The 15,049-nt window shown below is 31.9% G+C and overlaps 2 protein-coding genes across 2 annotated transcripts; both read left to right on the top strand.

The window, feature by feature from the left end:
- Window positions 1-369: 369 nt before the first annotated feature.
- On the top strand, window positions 370-3,348 carry CHMP2B (Charged multivesicular body protein 2b). The gene is made up of 6 exons (XM_090108659.1): window positions 370-547; window positions 644-735; window positions 901-1,017; window positions 2,172-2,352; window positions 2,717-2,823; window positions 2,923-3,348. Exons 1-6 carry the CDS (start codon window positions 514-516, stop codon window positions 3,022-3,024), a joined length of 633 nt encoding a protein of 210 aa, XP_089964785.1. The 5' UTR covers window positions 370-513; the 3' UTR covers window positions 3,025-3,348.
- Window positions 3,349-5,109: 1,761 nt separating this feature from the next.
- On the top strand, window positions 5,110-15,049 carry LOC149903315 (gustatory and odorant receptor 22-like). The gene is made up of 9 exons (XM_090108910.1): window positions 5,110-5,220; window positions 6,103-6,241; window positions 7,080-7,330; window positions 8,145-8,405; window positions 9,613-9,740; window positions 10,025-10,184; window positions 10,552-10,623; window positions 14,224-14,313; window positions 14,957-15,049. Exons 1-9 carry the CDS (start codon window positions 5,110-5,112, stop codon window positions 15,047-15,049), a joined length of 1,305 nt encoding a protein of 434 aa, XP_089965036.1.

Here is a 15,049-nt window from a genome sequence, read left to right as displayed (position 1 = left end):
GTGTCCTGCCAGACCGAGACATTTTTTTTTCTTCGTCTCCACCGGGAATCGAACCCAGGACCCCTCGGTTCTACGCTCACGCGTCAACCACTGTACCAAGGAGGCGGTCAATATAGTGATAAACTGTGATAAACTGTTTAGAGCACAACTTCGTGTGTGTTCGTGTCATAATTATTTGTCTCGTGATTTGTCTTAACTAGAAATGGGAAGTGGAGACTTTTTTGAACGACACCTTTGAAAATAGTTAAAAAATACGGCACGTTATTGATCGCAGCTACACTGGAAATACATTTGATGACTGACGTCTGACGTTGACACTTGACAGTTTTTTGACAGTTGACGCATTTGTTTGTTTGGTAAATTGTGACTTGTGAGTCATACCAAATAAAATTTTATGAACGTTTTGAAATCGTATTTTATTCCATACTTGCTCTGTGTTTTAGTCATAACTGCCTTAGAAATTAGTTAATAACTTAATTTTCAAGCATCGTTGAAATCAGTTAAACCATTGTCATGGATTTTTTCAGAAAAGCTCCTACTGTGAAAGGTATTTATTTTTACATCAACATTGTTCATTATTGCATCTCAATTCTCTTACTTTAAAAACACAGTACAAAATACTATAATTTAGTATTAATTTTAGAGCAGCAAAGACAAAATGATCGTGAGCTGCGAAAAGCAAGCAGAGATTTGGAAAGAGACAAAGTTGCTTTGGAGAGGGAAGAGAAAAAATTGGTAAATAGCTTTCTCTACTATCAAAACTTTAAAAACTTATATAAATACCATATCTGGTGTTCATTTATTTATGTCCATAGTTAATTAACATTTACTTACCAAGACTATGAGGAAAGAAAATAATTTAAATCATATAAAATTGTTCAATACAAATTTTGTTTATAGGAAATGGAAATAAAAAAAATGGCTAAAGAAGGCAACAATGCGGGCTGCAAGATTCTAGCAAAGCAGTTGGTGCAATTGAGGAATCAGAAAACAAGAATATACTCCGCTAATAGTAAGGTAAATATTGAACTTACTGCTATTGTATCCAAATCCTTTTAGTTTTTACCTCATCATGATGTCCATAATTTTATAATTAAATCATTACCAACAAATGCACATTTAAGATGAAAAATACTGTAAATAAATTGAAAATGCACCAGAAATCTTACGATATAAAAATGAATTGTGTTGGTAAGCGCATACCCACAGACACATAACTCTAGAACTGCTGAATCGATTTTGTTAATTGTCTTTTTATAATATTCCTTAAAGTACGAGGATGGTTCTTATCCACTCAAGTGCGGGACAACCGGGAGCCGGTCGATCCACATTCAAGGTTATGTGCGGGGCGACCGGCTCCCGGTCGATCAACAGTCGTGGGTTTTGCATTCGCTTTATAAAACGGTCTATCGTCCTTCCTTTTTCTAACTTATATGACATGTTAAGGAAAGAACAGGCTAGCTATAAATAAAGTTAACAACATAACCACATGATTTATGTGGCCCACTTTTGATGACACATTGAGTGGGTAGTTTTTTGTAAAAAAAATAAACAGGGAATGTGTAAAAAAAATGTATGGGAGGGTATGATGTTTTTATTTTCTCGTAAGAAGAGTGTAACAAAGGATCAATAAATATTAAAATCTCACTGAACAGCTGTTTTAATTTTTTATTAGCAGACAAAATGTAACAAAAATTACAAGGGTACATTTGCTTTGACTTACAAGTTGTTTTTATTTATTTAAATGTTACCATGTTTTGACAAGGAATAGAGTATATTTTATTATCTATAAATATATATATATACTTGCAAAAGTGCTATTGATAAAGGAATCTGAGATAATCGACTTTAAAAAAATATTGGACCGCCAAAAACCCCATTTGCGGCGGCACCGGGAGCCGGTTCCGCACATAACCCGATTTTTGCAAAATGGCGTCCCGCACTTGAGTGGTTATGGAGAGAAAACTTAAAAATGAACCACAAGCAAACCCGGGGTGCACTGAAAATAACAATATTTATATTGAAATTGATATTTTTGGTTTTATGGCATTCAAATGCTTTTATAAATATAAATTTATAAAGAATAGAAAAAATTTGGTCCCGCCTCATGATCAAATTTTTTCTATTCTTTATAAATTAATATTTATATTATGTATTATATTCCCACACAGATATCAAGTGTTCAAATCCACAACAAAGCGATGGGTGCAAACATAGCTATAGCCGGTGCTATGGGAACAACTGCCAAGACGATGGGCAATATGAACAAGATAATGAACCCTCAACAAATTGCCAAAGACATGGAGGCGTTCAAACATGCAAACGCTAAGATGGATATGACTGATGAAATGAGTAAGTTAATATTTATTTATTCTTTCTAACTACTAAATAAATTTATTTTAAAAGGTCAAAAATCCAACAATTCTTTCTATCATGATATTTGTGTATAATTCATATACATTTATACCACCACTTATATGGTATGAATGTGTCTAGAGATAGTTAGAATGGTTTTTACTACAGTTGAACATCAAATACTCTTGGTAAGGCCAATTCTGATGCATATTTACTACTATTAAGCTGTTTACTGTCAATTTAAAAAAGTCAGGTTCTCAATTTTGGAGATTTTTTTTTCAAATATCAAATTAGAAAACAGATTATGATGATGCAACTGTATTTGTATGAAGTTTTTTCAATTATGTTTGTTTTGTTCCAGTTTCAGACACTCTGGATGATATAATGAACGAATCGGGAGATGAAGAAGAAACTGAAGGAATTATCAATCAAGTGCTTGACGAAATTGGTATTGAAGTCAGTGGAAAGGTAATAATTGATAAAATTAATATAATTATGATATTGAGGTTACTTCCTCTCGCTTGGAGGTTTTAAAAGTACATACTTTAGTTTTATCTTATTTTTTAGATGGCAAATGCTCCGTCCGTGGCAAGAAATAAAATCGGCGCTTCGACAGCTGATGCAGACAAAGAAATTATGGCGCAGCTTGCGAAACTTAAATCATCATAAAATCAAACAATTTTCTAAAAAAAATCAAATTTGTTTATATTTTTATCGACTTCCCAATATATTATGGAGGTTGAATTGTTGTTTATTTTTATAGAAATAATGTGGAATAGAGCGAAAAAGAAATGCAGAAAAAAATGGCTAAGTATAATTTGTTTGTGTATTGTGTGAAAATTGTATGTGCAAAGCAATCGCTAAATTTCGTCCTTAAAATGAATTTATTTAAGTAAATTGCGATAAGACTTAGATGTAAGACTCCATGTAAATATTATAACCATTTATTTACTGTGATATGTAAATATGGTAATAAATTATTTGGTTGTTGTATTCATGTATTTTCATTCTTACCTAAACCTTACGTAATAGTAATATTAAGGTACTTAAACCAATTAAATAATTAACTTATTGTTCAAAACGCGTCGTGGTCGTATAGCGTGTCGGCCATGAACCACGACAGAATCTTTGACTGTGATCCGACGACGTACTTGAGCAATTTTTTCGCTTAATGAAATGAAACTTTCATTGTATAAAAACTGAACCTAATTTGAATCTCACGTACTATACACACCGGCACAATTAGCGGAACAGAAAAAAAAGTGAGACTATGAGATAATAACGCATATATTTGACGAAAATGTAATTAGACACAAAATAACAAATTGATTAACATCTTTTAACAACGATTTTGAAAAGTCTTCGTTATTTTTTATTGAAAAATGAAGAAATTTGAAATAAGTGAAATTTTCAGATGATTATCAACCATCACAAAAAATAAAAAAAGTAAGCATTAAAATGATTTAACAATAAAATTTAAGCAAAATTAATAACGAGTGTTTCCCCCTCTTGCTCTGATTACGGTTTCCATTCGTCTGGGCATGCTACAGATAATGTTATCGATGATTTCTTGAGGCAACCGCTCCCAATGCTCAAGTAATGCGATTCCAAGTTCATTCAGATTGTTGGGGGGTGGCATTCTGGATTTAACCCTTCTTTTTAGCAAGTCCCAGACATGCTCTATCGGATTTATATGGGGGAATTTGCTGGCCACTGCATCACCGGTATGCCTACGTGGCTCAGATATGCCTGCACCGATTGTGCACTACGAGCACGAGCATTATCTTGCATTAGAATAAAGTCGTCACCAATAAATGGGGCAAATGGTACAACATGTTTTTCTAAAATGTCTGTGATGTATCGATCTGCTGTCATGGTCCCTCCTGTGACTATCACTAACTCCGTGCGAGCTCCCAAACATATCCCTCCTGAAACCATAATCGAGCCGCCACCAGAAGCCACTGTGTGTTCAAAATTAGACTGTATGTGGCGTTCTCCTTTGCGTCTCCATATTCGCTGTCTCCCATCGATCTGTTTTAAAAGAACTCTGCACTCATCAGTAAAGAGAACCTGCTGCCATTCGTTCAAATCCCAGACGATGTTCTCGCGCATCGGTTTCTGTTCCGCTAATTGTGCCGGTGTGTGTATTATATTCTCGTATATAGACAGATACAAGAAATAAAAATACCTATAAATGAATAATATTTTTTTAACAAAAAATTTACACCGCCATCACATAGAACTGATTAGTATTTAAATTTAAATTCACCCAGTCGAAAATTCTCATATAACAAACCAATAATAATACAGTCGAATTGAGAACCTCCTCCTTTGCTTGAAGTCGGTTAAAAGAAATGAGAACAACACTGCATTTTTGAACAAACTGTTTTATATGTACACATTAGGTACCTACCGACGCACCTAATGTGTACATATAAAACAGTAATAAAAGTGAATTTTTATAATAACACACGAAGGCGAAGGCATTTCATAACTAAGTCCTTCAGTTACTATGATATTCTATTGAAATTCAAGTCATAACGATCATTTGCTTAAAATTTTAATGAACTTGAACACAAATTTACCCTCTGTTTACCTTTTCCATGATGTCGGCGAAAAATGGCTTTTAACGACAACCATTAATTCTGTACCTGTCGTTTTATTAACTTTAATAATAGGGTGTAAATTCTTGTTACATTCATAGAGAAAACTTAGTTCCATATAGTCGTTTGCATATAGTAACTCAAACATAAAATGATTCCAGACCATCTTTTTGAAGAGGGGATTAATAATGCACTATTACTCAATGAAATGAAGCACATTCACAAGAATAAAGATGTGTACGAAAAATCTCCAAGAGATTACGTAAGATCTGCTTTATATTAAATCAAAATGTCGATTTTAAGATGCATAAGCTCTAGGTTTAGGTTTATCAAAAAGAAAAAAATATATAGCCTAGATAAAAGATATTGTAAAGTTCATATCTATTACCTATATTATGTGTTACACAAAATATGAAAAAAAATTGTAAGTATGTACCTAATTAGGTAGTTATAATAAGAAACTTTTTTTATCAATTCCTTTTATGCCATGTGTCAAGTCTGGTGTATATGGTAGGTAGGATGGTGATAGTCTGGCGTACCAGAAAGAACCTTCGTATTATTTTGAATATCGGTTTAAAACTCATCCGAAGTTTAATTTTTAAGTTTAATCTATAATTTCATTTTCATTTTAAGTGAAATCTAACTTAAAATGAAAATGAAATTATCTAAGATTAACTTAAAAATTAAACTTCGGATGAGTTTAAAACCGATATTCAAAATAATACGAAGGTTCTTTCTGGTACAGCATATGCGTCTCTACCTATACTGATTAAAGTTAATATTCTTTCCTTTCTTCCCAATAAGTAACGTGTCTCATAACGTGTTTTTTATATTGTTATTAAAGAAATTCCTCTTTAAATTGAAGACTTGTCTAATAATTCAAATATAGGTAACTAATGTGAAGGTCAAAATAACTAAGTAAGCTTATGGGGTGAAAACGGCATAACGGACTGTTTTTAACCGACTTCAAAAAAAAGGAGGAGGTTATTAATTCGGCCGGTATGTTTTTTTTTTCGCTGACCGCCAAACCCCCCTTCAAGCTATTGTATACGTATTCTTATTCTCATCTTACGATTCTTCAACGCTTTTGCAACCTGAACGTATCTTCACTGCTATAAGCTTTTAATCTGAACCCTTTCAAAAGGAACGTGCTAAGCGGAACATGCTGTCGTCACAAGATGGTGATACCTGTGAAATACACGATCAATTTTATCGGGACCACAAATTGCTATTGGTTCTCTTCAGAGCTCTAGCCGTTATGCCCATAACGCGATCGCGCCCAGGTATTTATAACTAGACATCGGATTATATGCATTTGCATATGCAAATGCATAAAACTCTCTAATTACGGCGTTAGTGCATATTTAAGCCTTTTTCCCCAATCGTGCATATTTCGTTAAGTAGCGGGAGTTTTGATTGGTCGACTAACCTTTAGTAGCCAATCAGAACGCTCAGCGAGTAAACAAACCCTATTTTGGCATGGTAAAATGGCAAAAAATTACAAAATGGGCTCCATTTTAAGTAAATTTTGAGCCATTCAAAATAGGGCTAGATTACCCTTTTGGGGCTAAAAACTTAAAACACGGGTTGAATTCCAAAAAAGGGCTAGATTTAGCCCCGGAAAGGTCTAAGGTGGCAACACTGGGCTCGCGGGTGACAAACGTCACAAATTTGCGCTCGAAAATTTGGTAAAAATGCTTAATTGTATATTGGCACAAAAACTATACTTAATTTCAAGAAAATTTCAATGTTTTGTACAATCTTTGATTTAAATATATAAAAATAATAAAGGTTTTGTGATTTTTTATTGTGCATATTTTAGGCATATCATTCGTTTTTAGTGCATATTTCGGCCTTTTTTAGTGCATATTTGCATGCATATTTTGGCATTTTGTTAGTGCATATAATCCGATGTCTATTTATAACTAACGAATATAAAGGTATAAAAAATTTAATTTTATCCTTTTTGTATACAGTACCTTACCTTTATAATTACAAGGTATAAAAAATTCGTTGTATGGTTATATTAGATATATACAGGATAACCTCAATCTGAAAATCCCGAATTGTTTTAATTTCAAGGTTCAAAATTAAACAAAAATTCATTTTTATATTTTTTAGGAACAATAACGTTTAGCTGGCGATCTAAAGCTACGATATACGCGATTTGTTTTTACATAATTACAACGTTCATTGTCTTATTCGTGGGATATGAAAGAGTAATGATATTGCGATCAATCAAAAAGTTTGATGATTATATTTACGCTGTTCTCTTCGTGGCATTTCTTGTTCCCCACTTCTGGATACCTTTTGTTGGTTGGGGTGTAGCACATCAAGTGGCAATCTATAAAACGAGCTGGGGAAAATTTCAAGTAAGTTAAATAGTAGGTACATACATTTTGACTTAAGTTGTATTTGACTAAATTATTCTGCACTCAGCATAGTTGTAGGGCACTCATGTAAGATAGGAATAATATTTAAAGCAATAATTACAATTGAATTTTTACCTAAATTTTTTAAAAGGATACTAACTTGAACTTTAGAGCTTGGAGTGTTGTAGAGCTAGAGTCGATAGTCGCTAGGTATTTAAATTATGATCAGGATTTCGAGATTGCAGCAGTTATAATTATTAACGACGTACCTACCTACCTACTTGATGAAAAGTAAAAATAATACATTAAATAATTAAAAATAACAAATATATTTTTATTGACATAATTTACACGAGTAAGGTAATAAAAATAAAACATTTTCCACAATATTTTAGATGAAGTTACCTTTGCAATAATACAATCGACGCATTTATCAATCCACAAAATATCTTTAATCTAATTACAACAGTAGCCTTGTTGTTTATTAAATCAATACTAGGTAAATGGATTTCCAATCCCCACTCGAGATTTAGTGTTACTGCTCTATCTTATTTAATTCTCGGTACAGTATTGTATGTTCTGTTATTCCTTAACCAAATTTATTTTGTAGCATGTAATATTGATATATCTAATCAATAAATTAAACATAACAGTAGTCAGTAGGTACACTTAGTACCTACCTACTCAGACTTTTCGAATGCAAATATGTATGAAACTCTAGTTTACTGCAAATTTGATATAGGAAAATACGTCTCTTTTATTATAAAATCTACTGTATACCTAATTCAAATTTAACTTCTAATGCTTATTCCAGGTGAGATATTATCGAGTTACTGGTGAAAATCTTCAATTTCCCAACTTGAAAACATCTATTGTTATTATATGTGTGGGGTGTTTGCTGCTAGCTGTATGTTTCCTTCTAAGTCTTTGTGCGTTACTGGATGGCTTTTTATTACGTCATACAGCAGCTTATTTTCATATTATAACGATGATTAATATGAACTGCGCTCTCTGGTACATTAATTGTAGAGGAATAAAGACAGCATCACAGAGTCTCTCCAATTGTTTTCGTCGAGTGAGTTTGAATTATTAAAACTCAAGCCTTGAATAGAATGCAACTTTATATTGGTCAAAAAACGCATTGTAGATAGTATAAGAAAAAATACCGACATTACGTACGAAAATCTTAAATAACAAATATAAATCACAAGATAAGATCTTAAAAAATCTGCGATGAAATAGTATTTGTCAAAAATATTAACTAAACTAGTCAGAATAATAGCACTTTGCCTGTTATTTATTTTAATTTGAACGTTTGAATACAAAGTGGACAAACACAACTCGTTTAAAACAGTTCTCCTTTGTTAGAATAAATAAAACACAACAGTGTGAACACGCTACATCTCGTCCTATTTCACACTAGGATACGATTAACATTTGCAATTGTAAAAAAATAATAAACGAGTTCTTATTTATTGTTGCATTATAAAAAATCTCAATTACTTACATAAAGTTCTACGTATGTCTCAATTAATTCTAAACACTATTATTAGTAATAATAGTAGATAGCATTACTTTTTACTAGTAGTTATAATATTATATTATCTGTGGTAGTAAAGCTAGTATAAAGCATTAATATTTTATACATTGTGTTACTTCCTAAATACTTACCTTAGCTATATATTTTCCTTTCCTTCAAGACTAGTATACATATAGCTGGAAAATATGTAATAATGGAACACGTCGTACGGATTTAAAGAAAACACGATTCTGACACGATTACGCCTTACTCTGCACAGGATTTTGCATTGTTCCATATCTCTATACAGTATTAAACCAGGCTTTACCTTAAATTCACTTACATAAAAATATACGCGTATTTCTGAGCTTTTATCGTACAGAAACGTGTCAGCGTTGCAAAGATATATTCCAAAAGCACTTAACCTTTATAATTAATTTAAAAATACGCGTCCTAAGTCCTAACCTTTCAACTCTATTACCTAATTGCTAATTTTTACGTTGAGTTGCCTTAATTATATTATCATAATTAAAATAGAAGGAAACACTAAAAAATAAATTATTTAGTAACTACGTTTTGAAATAGTTAACAAATACAATATAATACAAACAAAGGAAAATCTTGCTCTAACTGTGTTTTGTACGGAGAACATTAGATACGGTAATAAATAATAATATTATAACGTTGACCATTATATTGTACTTCCTAATTATTGATCAATACGAAAAGAGTGCTTAATAATGTAAAATTCATAATTTTTCAGGATGTAAATGTAGAATGTACAGCCCATTTGATATCAAGCTATCGTTTCCTTTGGCTCAATCTATCAGAGCTGCTGCAGTCTCTTGGTAATGCTTATGCTCGTACTTATTCCACATACTGTTTGTTCATGTAAGTACATTTTTTATAATTTAAATATTTCCAACTAAGATTACCAATATAAAAATAAAATGTTCGAAATAAAGTAACAAATACGAATACGATACGACGCGATATAGTTGAATTAATCTTGACTATCGTAATTAAAAAAAATATATATAATTATTATTTATTATTTTAAATTATAGATTTCATATGCTGAACTCTTGAAAACTGATGATAATTTAAAATGAATTTCTTCGTTGTTCGTCTTTAGCTTTTGCATTTTAGATTCATGTTCATATGGGTGCTTACAGGTTTTTCAACATAACAATAGCGGTTTACGGCGCTCTATCAGAGATAGTGGACCACGGCTTTGGCTTCACCTTCAAGGAAATGGGCTTATTTGTAGATGCTGCATACTGTTCGACATTATTGTTTATATTCGCAGATTGCTCACATAAATCTACACTTAAAGTATGTTAAGCTTTTTAGAATTATTAGATTAAATTAATGTAAAATACCATGAAAATTGTATTTTAATAATACTTTATTTTAAGTATTATTAAAATACCATTTTCTTAGTTAAGTAGGTATATTTTGATACCTACTGTAAGAAAACAGTGGCCTTACCACGCGTTACATCATAATGTAAAGAAATGAAGTCATGTGGAATCATCAGGTTCTATAAGTAATTTAATAACATCAAAACAAGTTATAAGTAAAATTTATTTCAAAAGTCGTCTTCGCTATAATTTTATAGCGATTATAGCGGTTGTACAAAGTAGAGCCACGGTGTAGAACTTAAGTAATAAGTACAAAGATAATGTTTCTTATTTCCTAGGTAGCAGCTGGTGTACAAGAGACGCTTTTATCCATCGATGTTTTATCAGTTGATAGACCAACGCAAAAAGAGGTAGGTATGTTTCGTAAAATTTATGCACTTCTCAGAAGTAATGATGTGAGAAACTGCAAGGGTGCTCCATTTTTACAGAGAATATACAGGATGTCCCACTGTTGGTATACTAAGCTCAAAGGAGGTTATAGTTTTGGCTACGCTGAGTACGTAAAAAATACTTAAAAAATTCCAGACTCATTTTTTTTTTCAAATAGATGAATTCTTAAAACTCTATGTGTACACCCATAACAAGCAACCCGCCCATTTTTGCCACTAGCACGTGAGCTATCATTTAAGATTATGTTTTCATAGACAAAATGCTCACATTAGAGAAGCGGTATATGACGGCTGCGCGAAGCTAGAGAAGAAAACATGGATTTTCAGGAAAAAAAAATAAAAAAAAAATTGACGTAATTTTGTTGTTTATATATTTTTTACGTGATCAGTGTTTGCAAAACTACAAGTCCCTTCGCGCTTAGTATACCGATAGTGGGACACCCTGTATATATATTACTTTATTTTAAATTTATTTAATTTTACTGTTCTAAATGTACCTATTGGAATTTCCTAGCGGTATGGATTCCAATAAGTTGATCAATTAAAATCATAGCACCATGGAAAAACAACGTGATTATTAGGACTGAAAGTGGACTGAAAACAAGTAGTGTTATACAGGGTGTCCCAAAAAGTAGTGATGAACGGAAGCTGGGAGGTAGAGGACCTAAAGGGCTATCCGAATCACCCCCATGTATGTTATGCGATTTTTCGTATTTTCGGAGTTATGACGTTTTTTTCAATTTTTCACCTATCGCCGAGTACGGTGATATTTTCACTCATGGTGACGTCAATTATTGCGGAAGGTGCTTGATTTTTTTTGTGTGCTAAGCTGAAAGATAGGCCAATTCAGTATGGTAACATTTACTATCGTTAGATCTTTGAATGGAATAAAAAAAAGAATTAAAATGCCAAGAAAGATAAAATTACCCAGTATGTTCTCCACTTCAAGGGCCCGTAAAAAAATAAAATCACATAAAAAAATTTTTCCATTTGGCTTTTAAAAACTTGCTCTATCTATCAGGTAGCTACCCTGAAAATTTCATTTTATTATTCAGAAGGCTTCAATCGAAAAATTGAAATCTAAATGAGGTAAGTGCACAAATTGAATTAACATGATGATTAATAAAAACAAATTAAAACCCATAAATAGGTGTTTAATTACCAGAAATTTTTAAAATAACCCCGCTGTTGCTCAATGCAAGTGCGACATCACCGTAAAAAGTTGTCTTTTAAATGTCTGAATGCCCTTTTATCATTTTTAATGGTTTCTTCTGCTACTATGAATTTCCAGGTTATTTCGTTCAAATTGTGGCAGTCTCTCGTCTTTGTAGTATCCCCACGGAAAAAAATCAATAGGGTTTATGTCCGGGGACCGTCGAGGCCAGGCTAAAGGGCAAAGATACCCTGAAAGATGGATTGGTCGTTGCAGCCTGCGCATGCGCTGGTGACGCCTGCCTTAAAGCCTGGCCTGCACGGTCCCTCGACCTAAACCCCATTGATTTGTTTCAATGGGGATACTAAAAAGACCTCGGCTACTTGAGAGAATGCTACAATTTGGACGAAATAACCCGGAAATTCATAGTAGCAGAAGAAACCATTAAAAATGATAAAAGGGCATTCAGACATTTAAAAGACAACTTTTTACGGTGATGTCGCACTTGCATTGAGCAACAGCGGGGTTATTTTAAAAATTTCTGGTAATTAAACACATATTTATGGGTTTTAATTTGGTTTTAATGATCATCATGTTAATAAAATTTTTGCACTTACCACATTTAGATTTCAATTTTTCGATTGAAGCCTTCTGAATAATAAAATGAAATTTTTAGGGTAGCTACCTGATAGATAGAGCGAGTTTTTAAAAGCCAAATGGAAAACTTTTTTTATGTGATTTTATTTTTTTATGGGCCCTTGAAGTTGTGAACATACTGGGTAATTTTATCTTTCTTGGCATTTAATTCTTTTTTTATTCCATTCGAAGATCTAACGATAGTAAATGTTACCATACTGAATTGGCCTATCTTTCAGCTTACCACACAAAAAAAAATCAAGCATCTAGCGCAATAAGTCACGTCACCATAAATAAAAATCTCATCGTACTCAGCGATAGATGAAAAATTGAAAAAAATGTCATAACTCCGAAAATACGAAAAATCGCATAACATACATGGGGGTGATTCGGATAGCTCTCTAGGTCCTCTACCTCCCAGCTTCCGTTCATCACTACTTTTTGGGACACCCTGTATAGTAGTATACCTATGCCTTTATCCAATATACCTATATTTTACAATATATTATGTATTTAGTAACAACAACCTACACAGACAACTAGATGATGATGATCTATCTAACTTTGATAACTACCAAAACCTAAAGGTTAATTTGTATAAAGTTCCTACATATTTATATTTGTATAGGAACATGGATTGTTTGCTAACAAAACTGACAACAGATAAATGTGATTAAGATTAGGTTGAGTTTCCTAACCTAGCTACAAGATTGGGTTTTATATAAAGGTATAGGCAATCAAATAAAACACATTGTGCATTTGAATATTGTATGAAAGCATTGGAAACATATCTCGTAGTATTGGAACGGGCATAAATAGTTCTTTGTTCAGTCACGTGAAGTTTTTATGTATCGGAGCTTTTTTCAAAAAGATATAACAAAAATTTTGTTTCAACCCGTTTAATAAAGTGTTGACTGCTGTGCATCTTTAAGATAAATGTTGTGGAATAGTTTTAGTTTTAAATTAATAGACGATATTTCTTTCAAGTGTAAAAAAATATTAACAATTAACTACATAGGTACATGTATGCTTATATAATTTAGTTGTCTAATTATTTACCTTATATACAGGGTGTAATCGTTAAGTGTGCACAGGCGATTATTCCGTAACTATTACAGATATCAAAAAACTTTAAACTGATATCGAAAGTACTTAACCTAATGAGTAAAATGGCCATAATAAATTTTTAAAAATAAAACGAGAAATAACCAAAAATGTTACATTAAACGCTCCCATACAATTTATTTCCCATACATTTTGTATTCATAGTAGATTTTCGAAGTGACGTCCTTATTGTGCAATACAATGAGGAGGTCTATTTACAGTTTCTAAATGAACTTCCCTCCAAATTTGCGAAGTAATTATAGCAGAAAACCAAAAAAACAAAAAAAAGCTAAAATCTTTCATATTAAATGTATAGGTTGATCCAAAAGTAATGATAATTGGGTATTTCCTGTGCACATAAAAATATAAAATAAATGTTTTATGCTTGCTCATGTAATCACTAAGTTATCACAAAAAAATTATATTAATCAATAAATCCAAAAATCCTTTAAAATTCTGAGTAAAATTTCACTTAAAACGAAATGAAAGTTTATTATGTGTCATTGTGATATACACTTTAACGAATACGAGCATTTTACAAATTTGCAGAAGTTTATACAATACTGCAAAAAATACTAATATTACTGATTAAGTTCCAGATATTTATTAAACTGAATCTTCATAACTTGCATGACATATTTAACGATCATCTTAATCTCATAATACAGATCGATCACTTCATACAAGCCATTGAGATGAATCCAGCTGTAGTGAGCTTGAAGGGATATGCTCATGTCAACAGAGAGTTGCTTACTTCGGTTAGTATCGGGGATAGGAATACTCATAGGAGTAATGTTAGTATATATTAAAGGCTAGATATTTTTAAAGACAAAAGTTAACGTTACGTTTGTATTTTGCTATTTGGTAACTCGATAGGTATATAGCGATCAAACAAAGGGTAAATTTTGTTTAATAATAAGAGTACCACTATAAAAGGATTTTAAATTTACACCTCAAAGTATAATGATTAAAGTTTAAATTCGGGAAATAAAGATTAATTTCAACGGTTATGTAAGGAGTTGTTAACAACGCCCGGTGATCCGAAACACGATTCCAAAGTACCTTGAAATGAAATACGCCCTATTTCCCGAGTGTATTAAGAATTGTCCCGACAGTTTATTTTAACCATAGTTGAAAAAGATCTTTGGTATTAATGCTTAGTAATGTTATCTACGCGTTGACACAAAATACAATATTTAATTATAACACTGTTATCGCACTTGCTTAGTTTTTGTTAACTCTGTAAATTACATCATACTTTATGTAACAAAATATCAGTAGGTATATTTTTTAACAGTAACTGAATGATAATATTATTAGATAATAATTTTGTAATATTTGGATACTACTTTTAAGAGATGGACGATGGATGTTTTAATGCTAACTTTATTTTTGTTTCAGGCCATTAGTATGATCGCGGTCTACTTAATAGTGCTTCTGCAGTTTAAAATATCTTTACCAAAGGAGCCTCAAATTGCTGTCAAATTAGAGTAA

The sequence above is a fragment of the Colias eurytheme genome, chromosome 13, assembly GCF_061535395.1.
Source record: "Colias eurytheme isolate Ceu_HAF_F1 chromosome 13, ilColEury1 Martin Lab GWU primary, whole genome shotgun sequence".
Lineage (NCBI taxonomy): Eukaryota > Metazoa > Arthropoda > Insecta > Lepidoptera > Pieridae > Colias > Colias eurytheme.
This window is presented reverse-complemented; position numbering and strand designations above follow the sequence as displayed.

Bases quoted from the DNA above. Each gene is read 5' to 3' on its own strand.
- CHMP2B (XM_090108659.1), top strand. From the start codon at position 514: ATGGATTTTTTCAGAAAAGCTCCTACTGTGAAAG. The intron at 736-900 runs GTAAATAGCTTT...TTTTGTTTATAG, and splicing joins AGAGGGAAGAGAAAAAATTG to GAAATGGAAATAAAAAAAAT. The intron at 2,824-2,922 runs GTAATAATTGAT...CTTATTTTTTAG, and splicing joins GTATTGAAGTCAGTGGAAAG to ATGGCAAATGCTCCGTCCGT.
- LOC149903315 (XM_090108910.1), top strand. From the start codon at position 5,110: ATGATTCCAGACCATCTTTTTGAAGAGGGGATTAATAATGCACTATTA. The intron at 10,185-10,551 runs GTATGTTAAGCT...CTTATTTCCTAG, and splicing joins CACATAAATCTACACTTAAA to GTAGCAGCTGGTGTACAAGA. The intron at 10,624-14,223 runs GTAGGTATGTTT...CTCATAATACAG, and splicing joins ATAGACCAACGCAAAAAGAG to ATCGATCACTTCATACAAGC.